The sequence below is a fragment of the Heloderma suspectum genome, chromosome 4 (genome assembly GCF_057233095.1).
Source record: "Heloderma suspectum isolate Gila_16-S chromosome 4, 16-S_ref, whole genome shotgun sequence".
In the NCBI taxonomy this organism is placed as follows: Eukaryota; Metazoa; Chordata; class Lepidosauria; order Squamata; family Helodermatidae; genus Heloderma; species Heloderma suspectum.
In genome coordinates, this window is record NC_139461.1 from 188324002 (window position 1) to 188338541 (window position 14540).

The 14540-nt window shown below is 40.3% G+C and overlaps 2 protein-coding genes across 8 annotated transcripts in view; one reads left to right on the plus strand and one right to left on the minus strand.

The window, feature by feature from the left end:
* The window catches only part of GPSM2 (G protein signaling modulator 2), a 48937-nt gene extending 48460 nt beyond the window's left edge, over nucleotides 1-477 (minus strand). Inside the window, exon 1 of one of the 6 annotated variants that reach the window (XM_084851569.1) lies at nucleotides 445-477. The gene's annotated coding sequence lies outside the window, so the exon portion shown is untranslated. The other 5 variants (XM_084851568.1, XM_084851571.1, XM_084851570.1 and 2 more) reach the window with 5 other exon arrangements.
* Nucleotides 478-560: 83 nt separating this feature from the next.
* The window catches only part of AKNAD1 (AKNA domain containing 1), a 29980-nt gene continuing 16000 nt past the window's right edge, over nucleotides 561-14540 (plus strand). The window contains exons 1-9 of one of the 2 annotated variants that reach the window (XM_084851560.1): nucleotides 561-660; nucleotides 5720-6706; nucleotides 7765-7824; nucleotides 9054-9195; nucleotides 9336-9484; nucleotides 9584-9643; nucleotides 11091-11224; nucleotides 12352-12505; nucleotides 13306-13475. In XM_084851560.1, the coding sequence (XP_084707686.1) occupies nucleotides 5954-6706; nucleotides 7765-7824; nucleotides 9054-9195; nucleotides 9336-9484; nucleotides 9584-9643; nucleotides 11091-11224; nucleotides 12352-12505; nucleotides 13306-13475 (1622 nt within the window). In that variant the 5' untranslated portion in view covers nucleotides 561-660; nucleotides 5720-5953. Of the gene's footprint in view, nucleotides 661-2429; nucleotides 6707-7764; nucleotides 7825-9053; nucleotides 9196-9335; nucleotides 9485-9583; nucleotides 9644-11090; nucleotides 11225-12351; nucleotides 12506-13305; nucleotides 13476-14540 lie in introns of those variants that run through there. The other variant, XM_084851559.1, reaches the window with a different exon arrangement.

A 14540-nucleotide genomic window follows, 5' to 3' on the forward strand; every position in this document is an offset into this window, starting at 1 on the left:
GCCGTATCCTCTTTCTCCCCACGCCTCATTATACCCCCAGGCGGACATTCCCAACAAAAGGCCCCCGCTCTTGGTTTCCTCCTCACAGTGGCCATTAACAGACCGCCCCATGTTACCAGGCGCAGCCGTGCCCGCGAAGAGGGCACACTTCTTCCCTCCGCTCACTTCAGCCACCCTGGACAGCTCGCGGTCCTCCTTGCGTTCAACGCCTCCCCCTTCCGTCTGCAGTACTACACTGGGGTAACCAATCCCAACCAACGCAAAGAAGCGCCCACAAAAGTAGAGGGGGAGGGGAGCCCCACTTCACTCCAACCCGTCCCGACCAATAGCACTCCGCTACCAAACCCCTCACATCACACGCCTTCGCCCTCCTCGAGGGAGTGACGGGAAAAAACGGCCATCCGCGAGCTCACGCTGCACGGCGCACGCGCCCTGCAGACATACCGTTTTCTCCCATTTAAGACGCTCTACGCTACCCAGCGCTGTTCCACCCGCCGCCCCCCGCATCTTTCGCATTGGCCAATGAAAAGGCGAGGACGGGAGGGGAGTTTATTGGCCCTGCCCCTCCCGGTCTTAACTCAATAAGGGCTGGTAGTCAGGTAGGCCGTCACTTGGGTGAGGATTGGATTGGAAGGTGATGGTGTGCTGTGCTGTGTGGAGGTAGTTATTTCGCCCCCCCTCCCTGTTCGGGAGAAACTGAGGGGAGTCATTTCCACGATGGGGCTCGTTGGTTGGGGTATACGTAGAAGGCTGTCATGTAGGTTAGCTCGTTCTCCACAGCACTTTAACCATCCCTTTTTTTTTTTACGTCCGGTGCTTCAGTACACGGAGAGTGTTGTCTGTAAATAGTGTACACTGGAATAAGGATGGAACAGGCTGTTAGTCAGGATTAATCTGGAATAAACACTGATATTTTTGTATAAAAACAGGATACTGAACAGGGTGTGTCCTCCCTCAGTGAGGGAGACGCCTTCAGGTGTCTGAGAAAATGAATATAAAGTCCCAGTTCCTCTGGAGAATTACTTGGTGCCTCTTATGTCGTGGCTGGAGAATTACTTGGTGCCTCTTATGCACCAAGAAATGGATAATCTCATGCCCATATGAATGTGGGGGTTCCCTTTTTCGGTACTAGGTAATGCAAGATGCCTAGACCTATGAACATCTTCCTCATCTATGCATGTAGCATAGGGATAGCTAAGAAGGGTGAATCTGATTTTGTAGACTCCATCTAGGCAGTGGGTAAAATTTGAAAAAGTTTGCAATTATGCCCGTCCTTTCCCCTCAAATTAGTCTAAGGAACATTCATAAACCTGGTATGACCATAGAAAGGGAGGGGCAGTGTAGGATAATTATAATTACCTGCCTGCAGTCCTTGGCAATAATATATTCATCCAGGAAGGGGTGGAGATGGGAATACACCCATAATTCTCACTTGGCAGATGTGATGTGCTCATCAGAAAGCTTGCTACTGTGGCGCCACACATCAGAAGAAGGCTTGACATTGGGTAGCAACAACAACACACATGGAATGTGGTGCAGCTAGTGACGCTAGAACATGTTCAGCAGGTCTCACGGACTCTATAAGCCAGCAGCTGCCTATCCTAAGCAATGTAGGCCATGCAGTACTCCATTTTCTATTATCCAAGCAAGCATTAGAGGTTCAAGATAAGCACCCATATTGCTGTGAATGCCATGATGTGGTTTCTGCATTCGTTCAGGGCTGCATCACTTAAAATAGGTTACTAGACATCTTTTTAAGCATTTCAAGGGATGTTTCTGAGTTCAGAGATTGGTTTCTAAGGCTGCAATCTTACATCAACTTACCTGGGAGTACTTTTAAGTAGACATATATAGGCTTGCACTGTAAAACATTTCAGTTTGTTTGCTCCAACTCTTTTTAGAACAGCCACTATATTCTGTTCTCTGTCCCTTGTAAAATTGCTGCCTCTATTTTTACTTTTGGGGGATAATGTATTCATTTTTTGTTCAGCTTCCTCTCTTCCCCCCACCCCCAAGGTCTCTGTAACTTAGAACTCTGACTGATGGGTGGCTGCATCTTGTTTCTAGAGTGCATACATATAAAGCATGTTGTCGGCATGATAGTAAGGCTTCATGCAGTGTGCAGCCTGCCATTTCCCACAGTGCAGCTACAGAGCTATATAGTACAAACTGTTGATAATACATTGTAGGACAGAAGGGTACTTTCTTTGCTTTTATATTAGTGGAGGACAATGGAGAGGGGAGGGATGCAGGGAAAAGCAACCTGCCATTTCCAGCTGTTGATGCACCTTGTTGTGATACTTTGTATGCTCCTAGTTGGGAACATCTGTAGTTTAAGCATCCAGTTGATTGTAGATTTAAACATATATTTAACTCTGTTACATCAAATACTATTATGACAGACATTTGGCTCTTGGCAGCCAACATATGCATAAGGTCCATTTCATACTATGCAGCAGCAAATCAGCATTTGCCACAGCAAATCTCAGCTCCCTGACAAGTGAATATCCATACTACATATGTTTGTAAACATGTGTTTGTTGTATTTCCTCTTTCCATACACAACTATATGATCATAAGTGTACCCCTAAAAAACTATCTCTGTGGGTTATGCTTACCACTTTGGAAGCTAAATTATTGATATTGGGCATAGTATATTCCACACACTTATTTCTACAGTCATCCAGCATCACTGCTGTTTGCTTTTCAATTGTCAGTTTACTGTGAGTCCAGTTTTGGCGTTCAGCACCCCAGTTGCGGGCACAGAGGGACCTGTTGTACAGTTGCTTACAAGGTCAGTCCTTTGCACCCAATACTTAGGCCCGCTGAGGGCATCACAGCTTCTAACATTAGTATAATTTTGTACCAACTAGGAGTTTTAACAACAGCAACAAAAATTCACCTTCCTTTCATAGGCAAGTGGGGTGGAACAGCCTAGCTCTATCATGATCATCTTATACAGGACGTTGCAAAGCAAGCCTCTGCTTGCACCTCCACAGGTGCAGGAGGGAATTTTTAGTTGTATCCAGTATTAGTCTAACTTAAGTCTCAGTCATTTCAATGGGTCTACTCTACATAGGACTAACATCGAATGCAACTTCCCCAAAGAGAAAATAATACACAATGAGATAATTATGAAAAATACCTTTGGGGGATTTTCAAATGTTGGCAGGAATGCACAATGATCTCATCCTTTTGCAACTCTCAACCTAACTAACTTCCCTGGAAATTGTCAGTCTAGATAATCAGTAAAGGTTTCAAGATGCAAGTGGTTGCTCTTGATCTTGGGAAGCAGTCCCAGATGGTGGCCATGATAATAGTAAATAATTAACTTGCATGTACCTTCCCATATAAATAATTAAAGATCTCCACAGTGTAGGTGGAATAAACATGTTTATGACACTAACGGCATCAAATGTTAAGAAATCCAAGATCCAGTTCTAAATACTTCTTCATAAATCTCACTAAAAACAAAAGTTAGTTGAAAAATGAGACTAGGCCCAGTTTGGTTTTCCCACCAGTGGTTTGTTACTCTATATTCCCCTTGTGATCCCACAGAACAATAGTAGGATGAAGCTAGAATAATAAATAGCAAGGTGTGTGGTTGCAGTTATAAAGACACTCTGCTACTCCAGGTTTGCTATGTTCAATATAGGGTTACAACTGATGTAATGGAATATATCCACTACGAAACAGAGCCTCTGTATCTTTTTTGAGTCTAAACAATTTGGTAGTACACAACAGAAAGCCATGTAAGAATTTTTAGCCCAATTGCTATAATAATACTAATTGCCTTAGGAAATTGGCCAAACATTTGCCTGTGATGTGTAAGTATAAGGGAGCATTGTTGATTTAATTTCTGTTTTGTGTATGTGTAATGAAAGACATATGAAATTTTGTGAGCAGAATGTGTTCATTGCAAGGAAGATTAATGTGTAAGAAATGTATCTTGAAATAAAGATTTTGGGTATAGTATTTAAGGTTTGTTTGCCAGTTGTTTACATCCCAAATACCAGAGGGGGTGTAGCAAGGTGTGACTTAGACCCAAAAACAATTCATACTTTAGCAATGTTGTCATGTAAGTTTGTTTCACTAGCCAAGCAAAATTAGTAGGTTTACAGTATGAGATGTTGCTGACAAGTTTCTATAAAGTAATAGTGCAATTCTATGCATTTCTACAGAAGTAAGCCCTACTGAGTTCAATTCTACTTACTCCCAGGTAAGTATGTATAGGATTGCAGATTTAATAAATATTTCCAGCACAGTTCTAAGTACATTTACTCAGACTTAAGTTCCACTGAGTTCAATGGAACCTACCTTTTAATGAACATGCTTAGGTTTGTAGCCTTAATTGCCTAAAGCCCAAGGAGTTCAAGGCTGGATTTAAGGCATTATGGATTATTAAGTAGAAAAACTATAATATATTATGCTGTATAAAGTAAAGGATATTTGTGGAATTTCTGTGTACAGCATTATTTCCACTAAAGTTGTTTTATGTTTAGATCCCTACTTATTTTTAAGAATGTTGACTTGGATCCTAGGATGTTAACTTAAGGTAGTTCATGGAAGGAAAATTTCCTGTCCCTCCAGTTTCCTGCAGCCACTTGTGTATCCCTGAAAAGCCTCTCTGGAGGATTGGGAGACACCTTCCTGAATAATATAGGAAAGGGTATAGGGGCTGCCAGGGGAGGGAAAATCATGCCAAACTGGGCTTGGATTCTAAGATAAGTTAATTTAGAGGAAGTTCATGTAAAGAAAGCTTCCCATTCCTTCCCCCCACCCCAGGAACTTCTCACACCCCATCATATTGCTGGAGCTCTTCTCCCAACCCTCCGGGGACGCAGGTGACTACAAGGATGGGAAGAGGTGGAAAGTGTTCTTTCTATGAACATCCTTAATTTAACTTATCTCAGAATCTAAGCCATTGTCTTTAGCAAAAGAGATACACTAAACAATCTCTGAGGTTAAAAATGCTTGGCAGCTGAATTTGAGGTGCATTTACAATATCTGAAATTAGGAATAGGAAGAAATAATACAGATATTAAGCCATAACCCTCAATAGTCTGCTGTTTAATATTAGAGTTTGACTGAGATACTCTTCAGGCAACATAAAGACCACATTATATCGTTCATTGAAAATATATACTCCACAAAGAAGGGAATTCTCCTTTTGGCTAAAGGATTGAATTAATGGTCTATAGTTCAGTGCCTTTATCACAGCAAAAGCAGTAACTCTTATGAATTTCCACTATGTTTATCTCAGCTGATACGTGTGAAATAATGGCCTTCATATGTGTGTCTCCGTAAATATTATTGGCATATTATTCTGCCCATAACCAACTTCATCCATTTAAACTCTTGTGTTGCAGCTATCTGTAGGTATATAGACTGTGGGTATAATTTTTCTTCACCGGAGGCTAGATCCTTTGGTAACCCCATAGGCTTTTCATTGCATAAATTCTAATGGGTATGTAAATGGGCCCCTGAAAGTTTTGGAGAGGGGAAAGGAATGTTTACAGGTTCAGTTGTGCTTTTCTACATAGTTCAGATGTATTAAAAGTGTGCATGTTCTCTCAAATCTTACAGAATTTGAAAGCTGACATTCAGTGAAATATGTGGAATATGATCAAAATATAATGAGTAGGTATTGTAGGTAAGGAGAGTCTGACTGTATGAAAACTAAGTGAATAATATATTATTTGGTATGCTTTACCCTGAGGACAATACTGATGATGAGCAAGAAGATTTGCCTTATGATGGAGATCTACAAAATAGATATCAGTGCAATTATGATTCAAAAAGCGTGGAAGACTTTGCTTCTGTAGAAAATGTCTGTCAAAGTGTTTTCACTTTAACACCTCATATTAGCAATCGTTCAAAAGAAAAATCAGACTGCAGAACACGACTGCCTCAAAGGAAAATAAATCTGGCATCATTGCCAAAGAAAAATGACATGGAATTTACCTTAATAACAGATAAAGAATTATTAGCTAGGGATGTTAGCAAAAATGAAAAATTCTTCAACTCAAAAATTTCAGATGTCCTTTTACGTCATTTTCCCAAAGAAGAATTATCTAATCCATGCCAGTTAATTGATTCTGAGACTATCCCAGAGCTATCATTTACTGAAAGTTTTGATGAAACAATCCTAAATAAAATTAAGATTTCAGAAAGTGCAAGAATATCTTCACCACAGGAAGAAGGGGGGGGAAATCTTGAAAGAGAAGTAAAAAGTGAATCAGTTGACAAAAACTGGGATTTGATCCAAGATAAACACTTTGCAATTGATGAGAGTGCTAATCCCAGTTGTGATAGAAGAGACTGCAAACAAGATAATCTACAATTTTTAAGTAAAATAAACCATGCAATTGATGAAGAGTTAAGTTATATCTCAACCCCAAAAGAAGAGTACCAAGAGCAAAAATATTTTCTGGAAACAGCTGGATCTTCTCATAATATCAAATATGGTCAACGTCAGTTTCATTATCGGCTTCCTGATTTCTCTAAGGTTGCTCCAAAGGTCAAAATACCCAAAGGAAATAATGACTCAAGCCCTATAATTAAAAGAATCAAATCTTCCCCAAATCTGCTTGGTAAATCAGCAACTGTGAAAGATGTTCTAGAAGCAATGAATTCTTTGGAATCGGTTGCAATCAAGAACCAAGAACAGGAAATAAGCACAGCTGAACTTGACCAACAGCTAGAGGTAGATAAAAGATTATCTTGAGTACATATAATCTGAATTGCCATAGAGCATAACTTTATGTCTTGTACCTCTGTAGAAGCTCAGAGATCAGTCAGCTACTGATCTCTTTTGAGTTAGGTTTCTGGACACAGTCTGAGGGCCTAATTTAAATTTTTATTAACTTCATTTAAATGTCAGGGAGACTCCTCTAGATTAAGTCGTCTGTGGCTGTAATCCTAAATATACTTAGTAGCAAGTAAGCCCTATTAACATGATAAAACATTTCTGAATACATAGGATTATACTTGCACATTTTTTTGTGACCTCTACTCGGCCTAATAATGGTATTTCCCTAATAAAGATTTTGATTGTTAAGCGTGCAATCTAACACACTACATTTGTGCTGAATAATCTGTTCATGGGCTGGGATCCAGCTGAGCCCTCATGCAAGTGGAAAGCAGTTCCATTAGTACTAGGTCAGTCTCTGATTTTTGCTGATTCCCCACTCATTCTGCAGCCTCCTGTGCCACTCCCAATGCTGTTCTAGAGCATCCCTTCATCAGCTTTCGGAGATCACAGGTGGCTGTACTGGGAAGGAGGAGGATGGCAGTTGTTAGGATCCAAGCCATTAAGCTGTTATCTCCAACATAACACTCCTGCAATACAACTGTAACATTAGGTTTTGGGATGTGTTGGCTGAGGGCCTCTTCTTCACACATGGCATTTTCTATACATTAACTCACTATCTGTTAATTCCCACTTTCAGCGACACTATTTCCCATCCTATGCAGAACCATATCACTGTGCCCCCTACCTGCCTAATAGCATGCAGTATCTCCTGACCCTAATGTCTCTGTCAGGGTTTTCCTACCAAACTCACCTTTCCTTCACAGCTCTTACACTATTTGGTAACAATCTATTGAACGTAGATGTATCCTGAGCAATTAGAACTTTTAATGAATATTCTGTGACTTTGTAACAGCTCAGCCACTGGCTGTGAGGAGGATATTACAGGCAATATCAAGTTTTAGCTTTTCATGTATATTGTTATTTTATCTTCCATTACATTGAAATAATAGATGCTGACAAAACAAGCAGAGGCTCAGAATCATATTGATCATCTAAGGTTTAATGCTAAGGTAGGTCTCCCGAATCAGGTTTATTGTTTGGGAGAACTTTTTCTTAATACCAAATATTTCCTCTCTGAATCTCTAGTATGAATTGCATGGGGTAACCTGCTTGATGTAGTCATGGTGTAATCTGCTTACTTCCAAGTTGTTTATAATCTTTATAAATTAAAAGTGCTTTAACTTTTTGTTGACTATAGTGCACTCACTTCTCCTAGGGAACAAGCATGGAAACAAGCTAATTTTTGTTGGGTATAACTTGTTATGGTATAAGCAGTAGCCTTAGTCCTAACCAGAAAAGCCAGTGCACAGTGAAGCTTGATCCCTGGCCCAAGTGTCAAGTGGAAGATCTGCTCGGCTTGGGAGCAAATGATGTCAAGTGGGTGTGGCCATGCCCATCTGATGTCATACAGCCTGTGGAGAGCTGGGTGGAGGGGTCATTTGGCCCCTCTACCCAATTACGGTTCTGCACCCCTGTTATAAGGATTCCATCTCCCTCCCCACTCTGTGGTGGTAATGGTAGTGAGAGTACTTCTCTGCCACTGTGGCAACCAAAGAGTGGCATCCAGCAGAGCTTTTCCGAGTAGTTCAGGGCCTACTTCAGCTTGGCCCACAAGGTGATGTTTGGGAGCCTTCAGTAGCATGCTGTGACATGTTTCCTAGGCAATTTGAGGATCAAATTGCTCCTTTGTGGCTTAGATACTACACATTTTATAGTGCAATCTGCTGTTGTGTGCAATGTACTATCTAGTCATGGTTTGTGAGATGATTTTCAGTTATTGCAGCCTGCAGTTCTGAACGAAGTACTTGGAGGGTACAGCTACCGCTCCTTTCCACGACACTTACCCTTCATGGATAACTGTAGAAGGGTATGACCGACTGGGTCCAAGGGATGATTAATGCCTCTTTGAGGGTGGCGGTGGGTAGGAGAATCCCAGCCACCTTAAAAGAGACCATTTGGAGGCCACTCCTAAAGAAATCCTCTTTGAACCCCCAAGGGTTGTAACAATTATCAGTTGGTCACTAATATCACCTTCTTGGGCATGGAACTTGAATGGGTGGCTGCTGTGTAACTCCACATGCTCTTAGATGAGACTGATTTTAAAAAAATTAGAAGTTTGGATATTGTTTGTTTAATGTGACCACGTTATTATTTGTGACTGGAAGGAAGAAGCAAGTGAATGCTTTCATTATGGATTTTGATTTCGTACTTTACAATGAGGTTTTGTATATTTTAACAGATACTTCCTTGCTCAAATTCTCATAAACCAAACCTTGGTATTAAAGCACAAGGTACTGGAATAATTTCCGAAATATCTACAGCTCTACCTGTAACCATTCCTGTGAAGCCCATGCTCGGTTTCTCTCAATTGCCTCTTTCAGGTAATTCAAATGGCCTATCCAAATAATCAGGATATCACTATTATTTTACAAGTTTGTCATTGTGCTCCATATTCTGCCAAGGAAATAGTGTACACATATTCCAGTTTCATGTTATCCCTTTCTTAATTCTTCATTTGTAGAATCACATTCCAGAATAATGGTCTCACCCTTACCCTTGGCTGATGTAGCAAGACAATCGTCTGTGAATCCTCCTCTGCCACAGAAAGTAACAGAAGAAGAAAAGCTTTCTCAGATGCTAAAAGAACAGACAAAAGAGCTGAAAGCAAAAGTAATATGAAATACTTCTATTTGAAATATCAGGAACTTAGCCTCCTTTTTAGTAGTCACATCCGAAAGCTGAAATTAAATGCATTCCTTTCTCTTAAAGGTGGAAATATTTTCTAAATGTATGACACAGGATGTATTGCCAGCCCAAGAATGCCATCAGGTAAATGTATTTTGTAGATTAAAAAACCTAATTAACTAAATTTGAAGATTATGTTTTTGCAATTTAGGGTGCAACCATATCAGGTTGCTGCCCACCAGTAAAAAGCCTCGGATCAGCAGGGTCGGAGGAGTGATGGAAGCCAACCTCTCTATCATCCTTTTTTAATTTTTTGTTTCTCCATCCTCCTTTTTTAATTTTTTCCCTGTAGATGGGTCTCTCTCTAGAGGAGTCGCCCTGCTGAGTATGGGACTGGAGAGGTCTCAGGATTCTGCAGATCCCGGCCTCTCCCCTCTGTCCATTGGAACGCCCCATTTTTTACCTCTAGAAGGTCATCTGAGGTCACTCTTGTGACCTCAGAAAGCAGATGCTGCAGTTGTTTCCATGGCAGCTGCGAGGGGGAGGGGGTGGGTAGAGGGATTGGATCTTGAAGTCCCCCCTCTCAAAATCGTAGGAGTGTTTACAGCTTTGGGTGGGGGGATCTGAAAAATCCTATGTTCCTGGGACACTTGGATTTAGACCAGGGACAGGTAACCCAGTGCCCTCCAAATATACTCGACTACAATTCTCATAATCCCTGACCATTGGACAAGCTAGCTGGGGCTTATGGTAGTCCAAAACACCTGGAAGTCATCAGGTTGCTTACCTTTGATCTCAACTAAGTTAGTTGAACTTCGATCCTGTTGCAATCAATGGGACAAGTTAATCATGATCTTTTAATAATATTTTTCATCATCCACAAATTAGATTAAGAGGTAATATTAGACATGTGATTTCATGAAGCAGCTCTCTGAGCACAAGTCTGCACATGAAGAAAACTATAGCTTGAATAAATTATCTCCAAAGTTATTGGGAGATTTTCTTGAGTGGGAATGAGGGCATTTATTTAAACATACACCCCGGTCCAGTGATGTGTTGCAGACACAAAAGTGTGAGTATACATACAGAGCTCGCCTGCCCCCAGGTGCTATCCTACTCACTTCCAGCAGAATGGACAGCTCCACGTGCACATTTCTTTGTGTGGTGCTCCCTCCTCTACCACTGAAGTGAAAAGGGTAGCTCGCAGGTGCAGCAATGGATCTGTACAGAGAAATGCACATAGAGCTTTCAGTACAGTGATCTTGTTCAAGTGGTGTGTTTAATAAAATTCAGTTAAATAAAAAGAGACATTCATCGACTTAAATAAATGGCAAAATTACAATGGTCTTTAAGGAATTGGTTTCATCTGTCACATGTAGCAGCTGCCTTTGCTTTGGCATCTAGAACTAGGGCTCAGTTTAAAAGGTCAATGTAGTCTAATTTTGTTTAGTATTGTGTTTATATTGCCTTGTTTCTGTTGAAGCTATTGCTAATGACATGTTTAAGGACAGCATTGAACAAGCAAATTGTCTATAGTAAAATTGTCAAATAATACCCAAGTAATATATTTTGTTATATTTTATTTTTGAAGCTTTTAATACTTTTAAAAGAGCAACTGGACCAACTGGAACAGAATTACTTAAGCACAAAGGAGAAGCATTGTGCTTTACACCTCCAAAATTATGAGTACTCATCAACAAGAACTAGAGAGTTTGATCCTGACAGGTCAAGTTTTTATTTTTTTAAATACACTAGTAATACAGCCATTAATAAACATATCTTTATAATGTTCTTAACACTGCAATCATATACACGTTTAAGTAGAAGTAAGTTCCATTGAATTCATTGGTGCTTGCTTCCAGAGAGAAGCGTGTATAGGATTGCAGCCTATGTTATAAAAGCATTGAGTAGTCCAACACCCACTTTTCTTCACATTCCAGGTTGGGGGAGCGGGGGGTGGCATGGAGGGTGAAAACCCTTGCAAAGATCAGAAGGGGGGCAGGTGCTGGGGTGAGAAAGTTTGTGGGGGCAGTAGTATTTACAAATGCATTATGAGGTTGTCCAGAGGCTTTTTAATTCCCCCTTCTTTCTATAGTTTAAAGCACCACTGTGGTCAGCCGAGTGCCCACCAACAAAACAGATTGTGTGCGCTTTCAAAAGTAGAATGCTAATGTCTCTGGGAAGACACTATGTAATTATGCTGAATCATTACTAGGGCATTGTTCAGGGAAAACATGGCAGCCATCTTTTACGTAGCATCTCCCCAGGGCCATTAAGAGCCCCATTTCCAAAATGAACAGGAGCTGTCTTGCTGGTGGTGTCACTGCCAATTTTCTCTTGCAAGAAAATTGAGACAAGAAAAATTTTGAGACAAGAAATAAGCCCAGCTGTGGTGAAAACAGGCCGATTAGCATATTTGGTAGGTTCAGGCATGGTTAATCACGACGAGCACAACAAACAAGTGATCCCAGTAGATGGAGACATAGATTTTGCAGGAGTATATGTACTGGAGCATACTCTTATGTATTGAACTTTGAGCTTGGGCAATCTAGCACAGGTTAGAAAATGTGTCCCTTCACATTTGTCTCAATACAGATGTGAATGTGTATCTATGTCTGATATGCTAGTCTCCAGGAGAACCCTTTTATATCTGCATCTGATTCATTTTGTAATTCAGCATCATGGTACTCAGCAATTATTAACACCAAGTTTTTACAATTGAAATACTTTGATTTCTGATATGCCATTTACTTCCCTATCCTGTTGTATCCTTAATATTATAATGAAGGGAAGAAGAATCATCATATGTATTACACATCATATATAACTTTATATCTTGTAATTGGATTTAGAAAAGTAGAGGGAGAAATATTTAAGCTTGGGATGCTACTTGAAGATATCAAAGAGAAGACTGGTAACATGTGCAATCCACATTCCTCAACTTTTGTGGCATCTTCATTCACACCCTGTGAATCTGTATCTTCCTCCTATTCAAGCTGTTCTGAGGTAAACCATTAAGCTCTGGTAAAAAAACAACTTGTCTTGGTTTTGCCCACACAATCTCTTCACTGTAATTGCTTCACTGGGTTCCTGTAATGTTATGATGATAGTACAATGCATTCACAAAATTTAGCAATATTGCCATGAGGGCAGTACCACTCAGGGATATTCCAAGCCCTTCCCTGAATGTTCAGGTTTTGTTTATTTAAAAAATAGTAAGTTTCTTCTAGCTCCTTGTCTTATGAAGTTATAAGGAGGGATATGCAGGCAGTATTCTGCCCAATTACTCAATAAGAAGTAACGGTCTCCCTGTATGAACCTTTGGTATCAACAAGTGTAGAATATTGCATTGTCAGAAAAAATGATACAGCTTCTCTGCTCACCTTCTAAAGCAGCCTTCCCCAACCTGGTGCCCTCCAGATGTGTCAACTACAATTCTCTTCAGCCCAGAGGAGGAGTGGAAAAAGAATTGATCTTGATTATCAGATATTTAGTAGACATTGAAACTTTAAAAGTGGATTCCTTTTACTACATTGGGGCAAATCATTTCAAAATTATGTCTTTCTCCATAATAAACAGAAGTAAGAATCACAGTATTTCTCAGTGATCCAGAGCTTTTGGCTGGCCATGCCATACCAGGTTGGTTTTGGAGATGAAACTGGGGAATGTATACACTTCGACTGCATTGTTCTACAGTGAAAAAATACAGCACCCTTCAGTATTGTTTAATTGCTATCAATTTAGGAAGTTCCTAAGTAGATCATATATTGTGCATTATCCACTCCCCATACGGTTCTTTCCTATAGTGTCCAGTGATTTCAAACATCTGTGAGTATCCACATAAGATCGCTGTGGGTATGAATGTTTTTAAGACAGAGAAGTATGGAGAGAATAGAAGTTATCCTGTGGAGGTAATTCCACAGAGGATATATCAACAACCTAACCAAGCTGGAAGGGATGACATCTGCCATCAGGAGTAAGTGTTGAGCTTTATAAAATCCAGTGAAAATGGTTATTAATTAGAATCATAATGTGTTAGCCATTGACTCATTTCAGACGATCCTTTGGACCATGGTTTAGCAGCAGGCATGAAACAAGCCACAGGCTTGCACCCACCTTCTCACAAATTGGTAAGCAATGATTACTGCTTACCCTCCAAACCAGAATGGTAAGTGAGTTTCCAGTTCTGAGGTTGTATCAAATGGTGTCTTTCCACCAGCGGAATGGACTCTGCTAGTTGATTATCTCTCCCCATGGAGATTTGGGGTGGTGATAGAGGAGTGCGGGGGGGGGGAGGGATGGGGAAACTCCAGATGTGTGAGCAGATGTCCACTTGCATAATGTTGGTTTTAGCCTCTGGTTTGGAGAACAAGTGCCTGCCATCTCAAATGTCTCAGCAAATAATGGTCAGCACTAATGTGCAAACTGGAAGAGAAGCTGTGCGCAAGAAGAGAGCGCATAGGCCTATGGTTTTTGCCATCAGTGAATTAAAGCAAACCTAATCTAACAGCCCAAATCTGAATGCATTGATTAAGATCCAAAGAGCTATTTTAGGTATGGCCAAAGGTTTACCCATACCCAATGTAATTTAACTTTTCCCCCTATGAACAGCTGATCATCATGCTATATCACAAACTGTTTATATGAAATTGTTTCATTTGCCATGTATCATGGGGAGCTGCTTTTTGAGAAATACAAGTCCAACTTCTCTCAGGTTCACAGATTGGTTGCACAGTTCTTTAGACTGTGGCTGTTATGTAGATAGTTGATTGCAGTCAGACATTTTCATGTAAATGTGTTTAGGATTGTAGTTAAAGGTTCATTATAAACCAACAAAACATTTATTTATTTATTTACTTATGTATTCATTAATTTCATTTCTATACCGCCCAATAGCCAAAGCTCTCTGGGCAGCTCACAAAAATTAGAATATTCACTGAAACTGCTTGGTATTGAAGCAACTCTATAAATATGAGATATGGGATTGAGGAAGGTAGTACAAAACACAGAATATGATTTTATTCTCTGTTTATACCAGCTC